Genomic DNA, 17336 nt, shown 5'->3' with positions numbered 1-17336 from the left:
CGGTGAAGAAGAGATGTGGGCGGGGCTTTACTGACGCAGCAGCGCCACTTTTGAGCGCTCGTCCTCCATCCACATCGTCAACAATAACACAAGTTGTCAAACAAACTTGTGTCGAGGACCGCCGAGAGAACTGAGCCGCGGCGATACAGCCTCCAGCCGTACGTGAAAGGTAAAAAAAAAAGAGGCTGATTTCAGTTGTTGTTTAATAACATAAAGGAAGCATAAGTGGATACACACGACGGTGCTCGGCTCGATAGCAGCTCCAGAGACTCTTCCTCACGACCAACGGTTGCCAGGAGCCTAGCTTGCTAACGCCACTCGTTATAAGCTCCCGCAGACTGTTAACGCCACACGGTGCTTTTTATACTTCGCCTCTAATGAAGGCGAAAATTAATTTCAGCTGAATTACTGGAAAGGTTTAACGTCGACGTGGAGATACACTGCAATCTGTGACCCGTTATCTTTTTAACGGAAGGTGAAAAGATAGTGACAGGAGAGGTTAGCTAATCGACAGACAACTTTTCACTACTTGCTCTCTGTTTCTAACAACAAAGCTATCACACACGTGTGCCCCTATTTGTCTCTGGCGTTGTTGGCAACACCTATCAAATTGTGTTACCCTAACTGTATAATGGGAACGCCATCTTTGGTAACAGACATCAACGTATTTGATATGACATTGAATTATTCTGACATATGAGAAGACATTACTGTCTCCTAGGTCAGAAATGGTTCAAGCTGGGGCTCATATTCGGCGGCGGGATGCCCAGGACTTCATGGCATGCTACGAGGTTGCCTGTGCCAGGCAGGAGTCGGCCCCTCTCCCGGCTGTTAAGATGAACCTCGACAAAGGGATGCTGGACTTCCGCGGAGACAGGGTCAAACTCCCGGACTGGCCACCCATCCTCAGCTCCATCTGCATCAACAAACACCTGCATCACATTGCTATAAGTAGCACATACCAAGCTGGTCTGGCTTCTGGAGACACGGGTAAGGCCTGGGGGGAAACCCTGATACGAAAAGTAAAATAAAATCTATATATAGTTATATAGTTTATATAACCTTGAAACTGGAATAATTAACAAATTGTGCATTTAAAACCGTAATCATATCATTACCAATTTCAGATAGAACGTACTATAAGTCTGGCTCCAGGAAGAGGATCCCAGCCATTCGCTCTAAGGACATGACATTCAAGTTGTGCAAGGCCCTGGAAGAGTGTCTGACGGTCTCTTCCAACCTGAAGACTCTGCAGCTCAATGGACTTCCACTCAGAGAGAGGGACCTCATTACCTTGACAAAGGTTAAAAAAAATAGCTCATTTCTCTTTAGTGACTGGAGTGACTATTTCTGTGAAAATTGATGAAAACCAAACGTGTGTTTTTGTTTCAGGGTTTTTCTAAAAGTGTTTCCTTGGAAAACCTATCTCTGGCTAACTGTCCAATCTCTGATGAGGGCTTAGAGGGTATGTATATTCAGTGTTGAAAGCCTTCAAAAGATAGTACTGCATGTAACTTCCATTTTTTTCCATACGTTTCAGTCATCTGCCAAAGTGTGAAGTATTCTACGAGCATCAGGACGGTAGATTTTACAGGATGCAATCTCACGTGGAGAGGGGCAGAACATATGGCCAACATCATCAAGGTGTGACATTTCATTTTTAACACTCCAAATACCATTCTATTTCAATGTGTTACGGACTTTTTAAGACCCTAACATAAAAACAAGACCTGTATTTATACGCCCCAAAAAAAAAAATATATATATATATATATGAATATGAATATACATATATAAATATATATATATGAATGTTTTTTTGAATCTTCAGCATCAGGGAATGCAGCGGCATGATACTGCATGGGCCGAGTCTCTGAGGTATCGAAAGCCACAGTTTGAGGGAATGGGAGGTCTCCGCCGTGTCACCCTGAACTGTAACATGTTGATCGGGGACCGAGGTGCTGCTGCTCTCGCACATGAAGTGGCAGAGGACCTGTGGGTTAAAGGTTCGTTGTTTTTTGGGGAATTGAAAGAAATGTAACGAGACAAAGAGAAGTTTATGTTGTTGTTTTTTTCCTCCTCTTTTGTAGGTATTTTTCTCATCTTTCTTCTCTCTGTTTTGTAATCTGTTGAGCAGCTTTGGACCTACAGAAGTGCGGTCTGTCCAACGATGGAGCCCGTCGTCTGCTGGAAGCCTTAAAAGCGAATACTGCTCTTTGCGTCCTGGATATTCGCAGTAACCCTTTAATTGGTAAGAAGCTGCCAAAAGGTTGAAACATTTTTTACATTTTTTTCACACTGCTTCTAACGCTAACATCTGCCAATATGAGGAATTATTGGTACATTTGTTCCATGCAGCACTTTTTGTAACTGTGGGTGTAATAAACGTTGTAGCCTCTAGGCGCAGCTAGCACACTGTTAGATTTTTACTTTGCTGTGTGTCCTAATTCCATGTAGTTCATACACCCAGATTCAAAAGTGCTGTTTTCATGCAGGAAAAATGCTATGATTGCTCGATAACACTGTAATTACTTTAATACTGTAATTGTACAGACATGTATCTAAAAAACCCCACAAATGCAAATCTCTGGGAAAATATTCTGTTTTTCTCCTTTACAGACAAGGTCTTAATTAAAACCATCCTTGAGAGAGTACTGATGAATACTAACGGACAGCCACCAGAGGTGAGTGTCTTGAGCTAATGCCATCGTTCAGAGTCTAAATGAATGAGAAATGTCGTATTCGTCGTATTGCTTCGTATTCGTCACACCGTTGTGTGTTCCTCATGTTGTGCTGCAGTACTGCTGGATCAAGCCTGCAGCCTCGCAGCCACAGAAAGCTTCCTGTCCAAAGAGGCGGGCACTACCCGGCTCAGTCAGAGGAAAGACTAAATTTAGAAAAGGTATACATTTGATCTTGTTTCTCACAGTTATACATTATGGGGCTCTTCTCTGTGATTTCAATCAGACCGACAAAACATGTTGGATTTGTGATGGTGTCCACACAATCATCCCATAGAAATACATCTTTTGTGTTAACATTGGAAAAGGTTTTACTGTTGAAATATATTGCGGCTCTAAGGGTTTATAAAGGTTCAAAGGTTGCTAACTTTAAACAACTTCAAATTTTCAGACTCTCTAACTAGCAGTTAGACAAAGTTAAAATGCACATCTGCAATTCTCCAGCCTGTGCATAAGTGAACACAACCTTCAGTGTTAGATCTGTTTTGAGACAGTGTCTATTATCTCAAACTCAAATTGTCTCTTTCGGACTTTTGTAGACCTGGTAAGAACTTCATCCTCGCTCTCTTTCTCCCTCTCTTTGGTGCAGCCGCTCGTAAAGGAACATCTCCTGCAGGACAGCATTCAGGCGATGCTCAGACCCAAAAACCCTTTTCCAGCTCCGGTTATGTGCCGTGGCGTGCTGCTGCGCGAGCTGGACGCCAGAGGTGAGGAGCAGCTGGCGAACCCACGCTGTACCCCAAATGTAACTCGCCGTATTTACTATTTCCAAAACCGTTTTTTGGCTGCATTTAGGGGACACGCCTCCTCAAACAATCCAGAATAGAACACAATATCAATTTGATGTCGCACAACTACACACCTCCTATTTACAACGCTTTCGCCAGGTGTTGTTCAATTAATCAAAGACTAATATAAAAATTGATGGACGCCTTTGTTGCAGAGGTCTGCCTCCCGGAGATTGTGTGATGGATCAAAGATTTCAGGTGGGTTTTCTTGTCTTTATATATATATATATGTATGTATGTATGTATGTATGTATGTATGTATATATATATATATATATATATATATATATATATATATATATATATATATATATATATATATATATATATATATGTGTATATATGTATATATATATATATATATATATATATGTGTATATATGTATATGTAATATGTGAAATGGATCAGAACCCTATTAAGTGTAGTCAAACTGTATTTCCGCCATCTGTTGAAATGCATGGTGTCCATCAGGGTGCAGCTACCGTGAAGGTCACTGAGTCGGACTCGGAGGGAGAGGAGGACGACAAAGGCGACGAAAAAGAAGAAGAAGAAGAAGTGGTGGTGCTGGAAGTGTCGAAGGGACCACCTTCTCCTGGCCTCCAGGACGGGGTCACCAGGCGGAAGTTTGAACATATGCAGGTAAGTCTCATCATCCTGATCGTAAGGTTGTGTGTCCAGAGGAAAGGAGAAGCTTTAGGACTTTGAAGAGTGTGTATTTGTGTCTGTGTGTCGTCGCCCTGCAGATGGAGCTAAAAGAGTGTCGCCTGAGGCTGGCAGAGGAGCGCAGGGCCAGACTGAAAGCTGAGTCCAGGCTCATGGAGGTGATTGATCATTTCAAAGACACTAGCGCGGGATTTCTGTCCATTATTTCTTTATGCAACTTTCCTGTGCACCTGAGTCACCAGTTTATTGTTTATTGCCTAACTTCATCTTGTGACACTGAATAGCTGGAGGGTCGGTCAGACACAACAGAAGTGGTGTTTTGGGTAATCGTGTTTGTTTGAACTGCGTTACGTTCACGGACATGGAAGAAACGTTTGTTCTTGTGTCGTTTTCTGTTCAGTTTGAGTTGGAGACCGCCCGTCTCCGTGACCACAACCTCTCCCTGTCGGAGGCGCTCGCAGCCACCGGCTCCGCATCAGCATCGCCCGCTCTCGGTGCTCTTGAAGATGAAGCGGTCCTGGAGAGCATCGAGAGTTCCTTTACCAAGTTTCATGCTTTCCTGGATCTCCTCAAGGACGCCGGGTGGGTTTTCTCCTTTGAACTGCCCAGAACAACATTTCTCCTTTCGGCCTTTCGACTGTGCCGTTTTGGTTCTGGCTCGAGGTGGCTCAAAGCGTGTCTTTGTTTATTACACAACGTTTAGTTTCACTATGCATCTCTGGCGCTGGCCATTCACTTATTCCATCCTCTCTTTGTTATGTCGGGCTTTCCCACCATGTGATCTATGGCCAATAGAAAGTGGTTTGTCATAACTTCCTTGATCTATTTTAGTTTCCAGTGTTTTTTGGATGACTATTGATCTATTTATTATTGTTAAAGTTAAATGTGATGCCTTAAGATGGCTCAGTTTATCAAAAGTGATCACTTACAATCATATTATTTTTGGCATTAAAGAAGTAGAAAATGTTCTCTTTTTTTTGACAAAGACAGTACGGGTCATGGAAAGGACAGCCTCATGTGATGTGCGAGTGGCTACTTTTTGTAAATTGTCTTCTTACCGTAGGTGCTGTATTTCAGTTTCGTTCTGAGATGCCCTTTAAAAACACTGGACTGTTTGTTCTGGTCTTGTTGGCTTCCTCCATTTAGAAACCTGGCCCAGAGTCCAGTTCAAAAGAGAGTTTCATTGTGACAGAAACACCGCGTTTATTAAATTTTTATTTCTTTAACCTTTTTTTGTCACAATACCACACACACTACTTTTGATTTAAGTTAATTGCTTTGATGTTTCACCTTGTTTAGTGGGGCCTTCAAAGGATGCTGGGTTGTTTAGCAACCAAGACCATACGGTGCAGTAAATAGTATCATCAGTCGCTTCTTCTTGGGCAAAAAAAAGAAAAGAAATTTGTTTAAATTTGTAAATTTGCAGCAGCACTTTATTCTCATGTGTCAGATTCTTGTGGCTACTTTTTGAAAAAATGTTGAAAGGAGAAAATCCTTGTATTAGTAAAACATTGCTTTATAATACTTGAACATTACAGCATAAGCGCCCAGATGCTCGCTCCTATGGATGCCATTACTTTTACCTATCCAACATCTCAGGTTTAGTTTGAAATACACTTGAGTCGTGCTGGAATGACATTTATGTGCCCTTTACTTCACCTTATATTAATTTCACCTCTTCTTCTTCTTCTTCTCCTTCTTTTTCGTAGCCTCGGTCAGCTGGCCTCAATGGCTGGACTCGACAAGTCAGATTTGCAGCCTCCAGGACGGCCTCAGCTCTCGTCTACAGTCGGACCGTATTCTGGCGGCGCGGCATCACCGACCGCAGGGAAGCATCGGGCCGACCGAGCAACGGCCGGCACGTCGTCTTCAATGAGGGTACGAGAGGCGAGGATCGGGAAATGTTTGAAAGTGTTCGATGTGTTTGGTGCATGGATATGCACTGTGTTCATCCCTAAGGGGAAATTTATTTTATATATATATATATATATATGCATAGTTTTTTAGGAGTTGGTGGACCAGCATTGCAAGATAAACATCACTATTATACAATAAGGTCAAATGGATTCAGTTTATCTCAGATTTGAAGATCTACATTTTTGATAGCCTAACGTATTGAGTATATTATTGTGTCTTCTGTTTCGTAATTGTTCTTTAAAAGGTTAATTTATTCATTTGTCTGTTGCTCCATTTTACAAACTCCTAATTTCTCTCTTCAGGCGGGCGGCGTCCTGCCTGCCCCACGAGGGAGACCGGCCGACACCACCCCTCCCAGATCTCCGTTCTCTATCAGGGAGTTTTTGCGTGAAGGCCGGCTCCTCGATTTGACCTTCGACCCGACCTCTGGCCCCACAGATGCCGCTGGTCTCAACGAAGAAGAGGAACCCGACACGTATTCGAAGCTCGAGAGCCGGCGCGACTCGGGTTCAGAGCGCAGCTTCCGGAGCCAAAACTCCTTCGACGTGGCTCCCCTCAGCAAAACTTTTCGGACTCGGTCCAGCCGCCACAGGAGATACACGAGCAACAGCAACAACAGCAACTCGCACAGCAGCAACGGCTCCCACGGACACAGCTACAGCAGCAGCTACGCTCACAGCCATTCCTCCCACGGCAGCGGGACTCACGGGGGGTTGATCGCGAGGTTGAGCGTTAGCGATGCGATGAGCGACGGGGCGGAGTCTTCTGGGTCGGCGGGGTCAAGGAACCGGAGAAAGGGAAGGCTGGCAGTGTCGGAGAGGAACTCCTGTCCTGGGAGGGACACTCTGCAGCAGTTTAGAGCTCTGGGAGGTCAATCAGAGGATGAGTCCTTCTGACCCGCCGACCGGAAGAGTGGGGGTAAAAAGCTCTGCCTGTCTGTTACATCTTCTTTTTAAAGTATAGATTTGTTTTTTAAAAGCTTTGGAAAAGACGCGCCGACAGACGTCGAATAAACACCTCGTTGCATCGAAACCAAAGCACAAGATGGAGTCGATCTCCAGGACAAAAAACTAAATGCGACGCCATAGATACTTTTGATACATTGATCAATTTTTTTGAATAGTTTTGCAGATGCGCTGTACAGAAAACCGTAGTAGACGTTAGGGGTCAAGTCTCAGGTTCAATCTGCAAATCATGTGGTAGCTTTAAGAAGAGCTCGTTTCATATGTACAGATATAAAACACTCTTTTAATGTCCGTTTGGCACAATATTGTTTTAAGAGACTTTTGATGAATGTGTAATCTGTCCGTTTTCGGCGTACATTCCAGGAGGTTGCCCTCCCATTGCTTAAAGTTTGAAATAAACATGCCGGTAAGTGATAGTGGACCTGTGTCTGCTCGCTTTCTGTACTGTTTGTTTGTGTGTTTTTTTATTTTTGGGGGGAGAAAATTAACATCAGCTCCCGAAGTCTTGTTTACTACATTTCGTTGTTCTCTTTTGCTGCAGAGTCATGAGAGCATGATTTTTGTGGGTTTGGAGCAGCACACAGTGTGGAACACAGTGTTCTGCCGGAGCAGAAGTGTTTTCCATTACAAGTGAGCTCCAGGCCAAATAAAGAAAAGCCAAAAAGCACCACCTTCTCTGCAAAGGAGCGTGTCATTTTCGATGTTTGCTCAGCGTTACATCATCGTTTAGGCTTCTAGCCGTCGTGTTTTGCTGCATTTTTTTTCTTTCTCACACCAGTTTTGCCACCAATGCTCTGATATCTCAGAGACCGATAGAGACATGCAGAACAAAGACAGTTCAAGATGGACGAGCTTGTCACGTCTCACGAGCTCTTCGTTTGTGTACTTAGAGCTGCAACGTTGTCGCGAACGTTTTCTCGACCTTGAGCGTGCGCGGACATCGTGCGACAACCGGCTTTGGTGTTTGATAAATTTAAACTGCTGAGTCACTGATTTGGTTTTGCAGACTCGACACTATTGCAGATGTCGAGGAACACCGCTCTTGGTAGATTTAAGTGAGGCACATATCTTAATGCTTTTTAAAAATATATATCTAAAATAATCAAACTCAATGTGTATCCGTGCAACTTTTTGCGAGGAAAAGAAAAGAAGCATTTTGTCAACTTATAAAAGAAGCTTTGAATTCATACTGTTTTCCCTCTACACTCCAGCAAAATATATCTAATGGATATATAGACGCATATTTCGCTCTCTTGCCGATATTGCTGTTTCCATGTGTATGTCTTGAGGACACGTCTCTGCTTTTGTAGCTGTACCACAGAGTTATAATCATAAAAGGAACGAGTCAAAGTGAAAGTGACGCTAACTTTGTCAAAGTAAGAGTTTTGTACAACTCAGTGTTTATGGAAAACACTGAGGAAGCTTCTAGACTTCAGGTTTTTAATCCCGGGGTGTGGCGCTCTTTTAACGTTCCACACTGCAATTTTGAAGCGGTCCTCCCACGTCGATAGCACAGCAGATGTGCAATCCGCTCGTCTGTGAGGCCTCCTCCATGAGTGAGGTATCAGAGCTCATCGGCGTCCTGGACGATTCTACAACTCTGTCTTTATTATTAGGATCTCTCTCTCTCTGCCATAATGGAGGGGCCCCGCACCACGGGTATGGAGACTACTGAGGGACAAGTTTATTTACAAGGCCCAATATCACACATTTACCCTCAGGGAGTCTTTTACGACACCCGCTGCCCTTTTAGACCCTCTCTTTGGATAAGGAAAGGCCCCTAGAGAGACTGTGTGTAGGTGTGTGTTGTAAGGAAAAGAGGGGCGAAGTGTTTCAGGAGGACAAACAGTGGCTACTTCCTGCCGAGCCTCCTCCTATCTGGGCCAACGGGAGATATCGCCCCAAGGTTGAAGTCTGCTCGGAGAGAATTTCCCTCATTCTGTTTTTTTCCAAGTGACATTTGACCTCCGTGAGATCAACAGGTAGACGGCGGGAAAAGTCACACTGAAGTGCAAATGTGTTTTTTTTTTAATTTGTTGCCTGCCTGCGCGTCCCCCGGTGGAACAGAGCGATCCGGGGCATTGAACTGCACGGGCATTGGTCAGACAGCGGCGAATAATTGAAAAGGATCAGGCGCTCGCACGTGAAGAATTGTGTTTACCCCGAAAGCAGGAACAAATGAAGTGGGAAGTAGAGCACGGCGGCCGCGGTCCTCGTCACGTTCATCACTAAAACGCATTTTAAAAAAAGTCCTGTGAATGTGTTGTATTCATGTGTTCATGACGGTCATTTACGCTGAGTTTGAAATAATAAATCTGCTTTTAAAAGAAAGAGGCTCAAAATATCAGCAGCATACATACAGGCATCTATATAAATGTTTATTCTTTTAATCAAACTATTGTCTCTCATTCATTTGTGTCATTTAAGGTTTACTGCATACTTTGAATCCTCATTGTTAGTTTAAATATAACATTTTATCACTTTTCACTGTTTACACACAGATTTTATGACATGTTTGCTGATGAAAATTTGATTTAAAGTCACACACATTTGGTTTAAAGTCATGGAAATGTGGTTTAAAGTCATAGAAATCCATTACTATCTCTTATAAAGCCACTCTTGAACCTGCAGCTCAAATTTGTCTCACTTTGCTGTCCTGTGAAACGCAAAGATAAATAAGACGGCATTGTCCTGATAAAGGGATCAATGATGCAGCTCTAGGACATAAAATCCCCACCCCCTCCTTCCTTCCGTCTGCATTTCGATAAAAAAGGACACCCTTTTATTAGGTGCTTATCGAGATGTGGACGGGCCAAATATCCCTGCTTGTTGTCACAACAAGGTGAAGGTCTCCTCCTTTGCTGCCTGGCACGCACATGGCACATGGATCATAAAACAAGTTCATTTCTGGCGCTTATCCAGACGCTTGCGTAACACCGGCCTGCAGGACGTCCCGCGAGGTTGACCTGAGGTTTTATTTGACGAACCCCCCTCTGTCTCTCTTTCGACACACCGTGTGCTCTCAGCGATGGCAAATAGTGACCAAATGTGACTGATGACGTGTGTTTGCTGTGTGACCGAGCTGTCCTCTCTTTTTTTTTCTGGGGATGGCTGCGTGAAAGAGACGCTGGATGTTAGCAGGAAGAGGGGGAACAGGTAAAGGGCAGGTAGATCAAGGGTGGGGGTCACTGCTAACTTCACTTCAGCAACTCCTCAGTCCACTTTTGCACACTTTTTTATTGTCTCCTTCTTTACACATATACAAACGACATAAAACAGTGCAAAAAAAAACAACGGTTCATACAGTGTTACCTCCTCTGGTGTGTGGCCCTAACAGTCTGGATATGAGAAACTTTGCACAGAGGACAAGGTGAAGTTTTCAGCTACTTGTCACTGAGGCCACCATGTGCCAATTGTGCAGGGAAATGGAGTTTTGTCACGTACGCTTGCCTGTATTTGATTACTCATTATCTTTCAAATTCATCCCCAAACACACACACCCCCACGGTCACAGATAATACACTTGGTTGTTTGCCAGGTAGCTTGTAGGCAGACATCATATACAGAATATCCGTTCATTGACGACTGATCAATATCTCCTCTCCGAAATCAAAGTACAGAGGGCAACGCCCTCGCGTTAGCCAGGAGATGCCACTCGTGCACAGACATGACGCAGAATATCTGCTACTTTACGCAGTATTCTGTTTATTGGTCAAATAGATGAGCGAGCACAATGTTTTCCCTGGAATCAAAGTGCAGAAGGCAACGTGCTAGCATTAGCCCGCTAGCATTAGCGCGCTAGCATTAGCTCGCTAGCCGGGAGAAGCCAGACAGGGCTTATCTGTAGATAAACTGCTACACATTGACGGCAGTGTGTTTTTATGTGACTATTAATGAACCATTAGGGGTTGCCAGACAGCACTTACTCTCTCTATATATAGACAGTATATATATATACACACATATCAGTAATAGGCGCTGAGGAGATCAGATGTGTTAGCACCCAGCAGCACACACAAAAACCACCACGTGCATTTTGCACATGTGCGAGAAATGAAGACAATACAACATGAAGTTCTGTGAAAGGGTAATGGTTTTTAATAGTCTACAGTTATGGCCAGAGTTATCCTTTGCTGCGTCGCGGAAATCATTTTGAAAGCAATATATATATATAGATATATCTAGAGAGAGGTATATATAGAGCTAACATTAGAATAGGCCAAAATCCTGAGAAAAGATTTGGGTTTCATCTAAACACGTTGTCCGCAAGTAACACTAAAAAATGTCTCTTGGTCAGAGGATGAATACATTTAGGAGTAACACAGAGGCTGATTTAAACTCTCTCTGTTTCTTTATCTCACTCCTGTAAATAAATTACAGCCATCGCACTTTAAAAAACACAACAGAAAGCTTTACATTTCTTTTTTTTCCCCCAAACGCAAAAGGAACAAACTTTTCTTTTTTTTTGTAATTAGTTTATACAAACAATGTCACACTTTACAATTTAACAGATGTTAAGACATTTTTTTTTAGTGGCATAAATGGACAGTAAAATACAGCTATAAAAGTGCTCCATCGACAACAAAACGGTTGATTGCAGAACTTCATCTCTCCTTTTCTTGATATAAAAATTTAAAAACCGACAGCAATACCCTCGCCACCCCCACCCACCCCTTCCGCCTTTATACAAAAAAAAAATAAAATGCTTAAGCTCTACTGTCTGACTATGGGCCATAACTTTTACACAAGTGTGGTTACGCAGGGTCGTGGATAAACAGGAATGTTGTTATTGGGAACGGTTCTCCTCAGGCCCGGCAAACAAAAGGCAGATTCAATCCGCGTCCGAGCCTATTCATGCGCTCGTCCTGTGCTCGTCGGTATTTGCCAAGCTCGCACTGGGCAAGCGATAAAGCCATTCTAATTACTGGCTCGTCCCTTTGAACCGGCCCGCTCCCGATTTCTAAATGGGTTGCTTAGTCATAGCGGGATTCCACATTTCGCTTCCCCTCAGCAGTTTTCCCCCCTTGATTCAACCTCACAACATTGTCATTTTTTTCTTTTTTCTTTTTTTAAATGCCACTGCCTTAGTCACCCGGGAGCCTCCTTTTGGTGACCGTTAGTTGTTCTCTTGTGAAACTGTGGTTTCCTAAGAGGGAGAAGAAGAAAAAAAAAGCAAGAGGTCAGGTCGTTAGTTGCTGATTTACACGCATCCAGTCACCGTTGAGTAACCTGTTTTTTTAACCAGAACGTAGTACTCAAAGTCAGGTTCCAGAGTCGGACTTCGATGCCTAATCTCGCCCTTCCCTCCCAAAAACCCCCCCACCCAACAACAGCGGCCTCGACTCCCGTCGAGCGCTCCAGGGCGCACAGCGAGTTGCCTACTTCTGCTTATCTTATCGCTCTCCTCTGTTTGGTGTTGCAATCCAACGCACTAACAGTGTTATGGTCAAGGTGTTCTTTTACAACCTGTGCATTGACCGATAAGGTCCGCCGTCGGTGGCCGAGGGGATTAAGCCGAGGCGCTCTTGTTTTCACATCTGTGTGAGAGTTTCACAACGTGCAACGCTTTGCATTTTACATTTTAAACGCTGCAAGCGTCTGAAAAGCTTCATGCCGCAACGACGTTGTCGGCCTTGCCAAAGCAGCAGTTTTGATGAAAACAGCGGCTGGAAACACATGTCATGTGCAGGAACTTGAGACTTTCTATTAAATCCTTAGAACGAAGAAGGGTGCTGCTTTAATTGCGTATAGGTCGTGCCTAATGAGAGAACCAAGACGCTATAAAAACCTCCCACTTCCTGCTCATAAGGGGGTAGGGTCTGTAAGTCTGCAAGGAATTTATATAGAACGGCTTTTTTTCCTTTGGGTTTCACGTCCCACAATCATAACTTCCGCCTACAGAATTTGACTTTGCAAAGGTTTGTGCGTGTCCAAAGACCAAGGAGCCCTCCACTGAATATCTATTTTAAAGCTGTAAAAACAAAAACAGGGTTGCTTACAAATGGAGTCCTCTCTCCCTGTTTGCTCCAGAAGGTCATCTTCACCGTGTTCTTGTGGCCCGTCCGCTGGTCAAAGGTCTGGCAGGTCTGGATGGGCGGACTGTACAGGTGCAAACTGACCGCGCACTCCGTGTGGCTCACGTTCTCCACCCGATGCAGGCCGAGGGAGTCTGAACGGGGGAACAACGCACACATTGAGACAGCCGTCGCCACCAGAGAGCTGTGAAACAGGAGCCGCACCCGGCAGGCAGAACAAACATCACACCGGGGCTCTGAGGAAAAACCCGAGCGAGAGCGAAAGAGAGAACTGGCTGTGCTGACCGCCGAGTCCAGTTTGGACAAAGCGTCACCGTCAGAGGAAACCTTTGGTATCACTCGGACGTAAAATCACTCTGTAAAAACTGACAAATGGGCCCCGACTGTTTCAGAGATAATGCGTATCTCACGGGGGACTGAACACAGAACGCTTCTTTTACTGATCACATAACAATGTGAAGGTTGTGGCCCTTTAAGCCCTGACCCTTAGAGGTTGTACATGGGGACTATTTAGTATTGTATCCCTGATTTTTATGTTTGATTTGATAGCTAACATGTTTTTTGGGTTAACGGGGATTTATACCATGTTTTTTTTACCTTTTGTCCTGATATAAATAAGCTTAGGGCTCAATTGTGGCCTAAAACCTGAAGATAAGTGTGGTCTGATGGGTTTTTTTTAAACGGCTTTTGCCAGAGTCTGTGCTCAGGAGATTTTAAAGTTGTTTTCTACAGTAAAGTAAATTTCCCTCATGTAAGTTTTGAGGCTTTAACGCGTCTTTAAAAAAAGGCGGTTAAGCGGCTAAATGTTAGCTTTTTAACTTCCGACAACTGCATTGGCGCTTCAACAGCCATGAAAATGAATGAAAGTTATTTTGCAGAACAAAACATAAACGTTTGTTTGTACTGCAAAGAGATTATTTTCTGAGCTACTCCCAAAAAAAACAAAAAAAAACAGAAACGCCCCATTAGCTTTTTGTTGACGGAACTAATTTCCCGCCTACAAACACATCACTTTATGAAGAACCTCTATCGCCCCCACACGAACAAACAAGTATGGCCCTAACAGAATCTAGACGCACGTCCACGTCTGAAGCAGAGGAACAAGCCGGCGCCTCACCGTTTATGTAAGCGACCTTGTTCTCCTGGAGAATCCTCTGTGACTTCTGGACCATGTCCCCTTTGGATTGACTGTCCGGCCAGTGGAACAGCGTCTCCTTCAGCTGACCCTGCAGCAGCTTCATGAAACAATGGGAGTCTGTGTGGTCGTGGATGCTGCTGCAAATCGTACAAAACGCACAAGGACACCGTGTCAGAATCACCGACCGAAAAAAAAAAAAAACTGGACAGGAAAGGAATTTCTGGGATTCAGGAGACAATTTTTTTCTACAATTGCATATTTCAAGGCTCTCTGGTGGATTACAGTTGTCCGGCCACTGCAGCCATCTGCTCGTCAAATAATGACCAATCACGTGAAGACACATATCATCATGAGGAGAAACTCAAGTGCATCTTTACTTTGGTTTCAGTTAAACGTGTGGTTCAGGGGTTCAGGTGGCCTTCGCAGACATAGTGAGACGAATCTCAAACAACATTTGCATAACCTTCCTGTCTTCAGGAACGCAGGACTCTTATCTCTATTGACTTGAATCACAGAGATAACAGGTAATAGCTTTTTACGCAACAGCCATAATGGGTTTTGATTGGCAGGTGATCTCTGAGATCTTGTTGATTTCAAAAAAAAAAAAAAAAAATTTAAATCTCGTGATAAGGGGCCCCGCCTCACCTGCCGTGGCCTTCTCCCCAGCACAGAATCATGAGGTTGAACTTCCCGTTGCCCTCATCAACCAAGTTCCTCGTGTACCTGCAAGAGAGATTTGCTTAAAAAAAGAAAAAACACAAACGGGGAGGAAACCCAAAAGGAGCCGAGAGATGAGCATGACGGCAATGGAAACACACGCTGCTGAATTCCAATAATGTAGAATAGTTTTAGGACAGACACCAAACCTAATCTATTTTCACGTACGGAGCCTAACCCTAACCCTCCAGTAACCCACACGGGGACCCTGGGGTGCTATTGCTGAGTCAGAATGCATCACTTATATTGTTTAAAACACTAAATGTCACCTGAATTAAAATCCAGCTGGACCCCCAGGCCTCTGAGGGGGAGGGGGCCATTGCTAATGGTCTAACTTCGGCCTGGACGTATTGGTATTTGAGTCCCTGCTCTTTGCTCGTCTCCAAATACTTCCCGGGCAGCTGCAGCGCGCTGCGCGGACCCGACGGGCTGCAGGCCCAGTCCGTCGGGAGCGCGTGCGTGTGCGTGGGTGCGTGCCTGAGTTTGGTTCTCGGTGTTGATTGGGTCTCCCCGCACACTCCCTCCGTTGACCCCCTCTCGCCGCTAATCAAAACACTGGGGCCTTTCAAAGTCGTCTGAATAGAAGGGCCCATATTTTGGTTCGCGAGGAGATTAAAGCGCGATGGATGCTGCCTCGTCTGATCCGCGCGCGGAGAAAAGCAGTCACATGCACTCTGTTTTTATTGTTTCTTTTCTCGTGCCTTTTATTTTGAATTGGATGCGAGCAGCGAGGTTATTGTGTATGCAAACCACACATGTTTTTTTATTGTATCGATGTTATACATGTTTTCAATCATTTGCTAACTTTTTCTAACCTTTTTTTTTTCAAAGTACAAGCAGCAGGCATACTACAAAGACACACTATGAACGAAAGTAATAATAAAACAATATGACTGGCACAAAAAAACGCACATTTGGACTATAGCAAAGCACAGTAGGGCAATGTGCAAGAGTGCAAAGTGCAGCAGCAGCATTTCACGATTAATATCTGACTACAATATCCCGATCTTTGCGAAGAGAATCTTGTTTGTGTCGTTTCGTTTTTTGTTATTTTACCTGTACTGGTCAAACTTTGCATACTTCATCCACTCCTGCGGGTTGCTCTCGTACGCCTCCATAAGGCCTTGGACCTCCTCCACATTGATGCAGTCGCTCTCGAAGATTTTGTGCAGGGTTTGTATCAGCTCGTCCAGGGTTTCTGGCTTCACCACCTCGGTGTGCTCCATCTCTCTGCGGAGCAAAAAGGGGGGAGGGGAGCTTCTGCTTCAGATAGTTCTCCTCAGTTTAAAACAACAGGTTCCTCTAGTACCAACTCTCCGCGAGCCCTCCACTTTTTATAGGCCGGCGCTGCAATTTGGGGGCGAGCCGGCGTCGGACTCTACCATTACGAGAGGAGGGGGGCGGGGGACGCCCCGCAGCGCGCAGTCTACCCTAAACACGCTTTCTTTTCTTCTTTTTATTATCATAAACGCATGATGGGATATTGCCAATGGAATAAACACAGATGCATATACATCACACTCATTTAATGGAAGTAACACATGTTTCATTAGTTTCTTATTTCGTATGCTTTCACTCAAAAACAAACGCAGTCGCTTCATTCATCAGCAACTTGGACTGATCCTCTCTGACTCCACCACGTTGCCACAAACACAGCCCCCCCTCCCCCTGCCTCTCTCTCTCTCTCTCTCTCTCTCTCTCTTTCTATGCATGAGCCATTTCTCCTACAGTGGATGACCAGCCACAGATTTGTGTTGTTTTGCCATCGACACACTGCCCTAGCTGTGTGTGTGTGTGTGTCTCACAAACAAAGTGGGGATGCATAAGAAAAGTGTGTGTGTACGTGTGTTTGTGTGTGTGCGTGTGTGTGTGTGTGTGTGTGTGTGTGTGTGTGTGTGTGTGTGTGTGTGTGTGTGTGTGTGTGTGTGTGTGTGTGTGTGAGGTGAGGGGGAGAAACCAGATTGAATGGGGTCATTTAAAAAAAAAGAGAGAGAGATCATGACACAGGAGACAATGGACAATGGGGAAATGATTTATTAACACTGCAGATGCTTTGCTAGATTCAACGAGGCGTATTGGCCTCTTCTCTTGTCTTCTCACTTCTTGTCAAAACCAGATGATGCCATAAAAAGTGCAAGGGTGTGAGTGAGCCACTGCTGTTAAAATAGCTCTACTGATTTACATAATAGAAAAACAAAAAGTAAAATCGATAAGCCCATTATCTGTTGAAGAAGAAGAAGAAGAAGTAGAAGAAGAAGAAGAAGAAGAAGAAGAAGAAGAAGAAGAAGAAGAAGAAGAAGAAGAAGAAGAAGAAGGAAAAGAAGAAGAACTTCTCATTGCAGAGATAGTTGCAACTGTATTAGTGCCACGG

General features: G+C 44.2%; 2 protein-coding genes across 3 annotated transcripts; one reads left to right on the top strand and one right to left on the bottom strand.

Annotated features, from left to right (window-relative positions):
• The first annotated feature begins 38 nt into the window (after positions 1–38).
• cep78 (centrosomal protein 78) lies at positions 39–7496 on the top strand. 2 transcript variants are annotated; one of them, XM_068605205.1, is made up of 16 exons: positions 39–169; positions 705–990; positions 1128–1303; positions 1393–1465; positions 1541–1644; positions 1832–2006; positions 2138–2251; positions 2620–2684; positions 2800–2902; positions 3331–3448; positions 3685–3727; positions 4002–4169; positions 4274–4351; positions 4594–4775; positions 5903–6071; positions 6413–7496. In XM_068605205.1, exons 2-16 carry the CDS (start codon positions 729–731, stop codon positions 7004–7006), a joined length of 2424 nt encoding a protein of 807 aa, XP_068461306.1. In that variant the 5' UTR covers positions 39–169; positions 705–728; the 3' UTR covers positions 7007–7496. The 2 variants fall into 2 exon arrangements, with proteins under 2 accessions (XP_068461306.1, XP_068461308.1); XM_068605207.1 differs by having other exon boundaries at positions 44–169; positions 722–990.
• Positions 7497–12045: 4549 nt separating this feature from the next.
• cdo1 (cysteine dioxygenase, type I) lies at positions 12046–16265 on the bottom strand. Its single transcript, XM_068566874.1, has 5 exons — positions 16022–16265; positions 14894–14971; positions 14228–14385; positions 13075–13244; positions 12046–12221 (listed from the first exon to the last, which is right to left on the bottom strand). Exons 1-5 carry the CDS (start codon positions 16189–16191, stop codon positions 12192–12194), a joined length of 606 nt encoding a protein of 201 aa, XP_068422975.1. The 5' UTR covers positions 16192–16265; the 3' UTR covers positions 12046–12191.
• Between the last annotated feature and the right edge of the window lie 1071 nt (positions 16266–17336).

The sequence above is a fragment of the Clinocottus analis genome, unplaced genomic scaffold (genome assembly GCF_023055335.1).
Source record: "Clinocottus analis isolate CAN_PGR_092001 unplaced genomic scaffold, fCliAna1.0.p SCAF_7, whole genome shotgun sequence".
Taxonomy (NCBI): Eukaryota; Metazoa; Chordata; class Actinopteri; order Perciformes; family Cottidae; genus Clinocottus; species Clinocottus analis.
This window is presented reverse-complemented; position numbering and strand designations above follow the sequence as displayed.

Bases quoted from the DNA above. Each gene is read 5' to 3' on its own strand.
- cep78 (XM_068605205.1), top strand. From the start codon at position 729: ATGGTTCAAGCTGGGGCTCATATTCGGCGGCGGGATGCCCAGGACTTC. The intron at 1,466-1,540 runs GTATGTATATTC...CATACGTTTCAG, and splicing joins CTCTGATGAGGGCTTAGAGG to TCATCTGCCAAAGTGTGAAG. The intron at 2,903-3,330 runs GTATACATTTGA...TCTTTGGTGCAG, and splicing joins AAAGACTAAATTTAGAAAAG to CCGCTCGTAAAGGAACATCT.
- cdo1 (XM_068566874.1), bottom strand. From the start codon at position 16,191: ATGGAGCACACCGAGGTGGTGAAGCCAGAAACCCTGGACGAGCTGATA. The intron at 14,386-14,893 runs GTGAGGCGGGGC...TACGATTTGCAG, and splicing joins TGGGGAGAAGGCCACGGCAG to CAGCATCCACGACCACACAG. The intron at 12,222-13,074 runs GTAAGCAACCCT...TCTCCCTCTTAG, and splicing joins AGGGAGAGAGGACTCCATTT to GAAACCACAGTTTCACAAGA.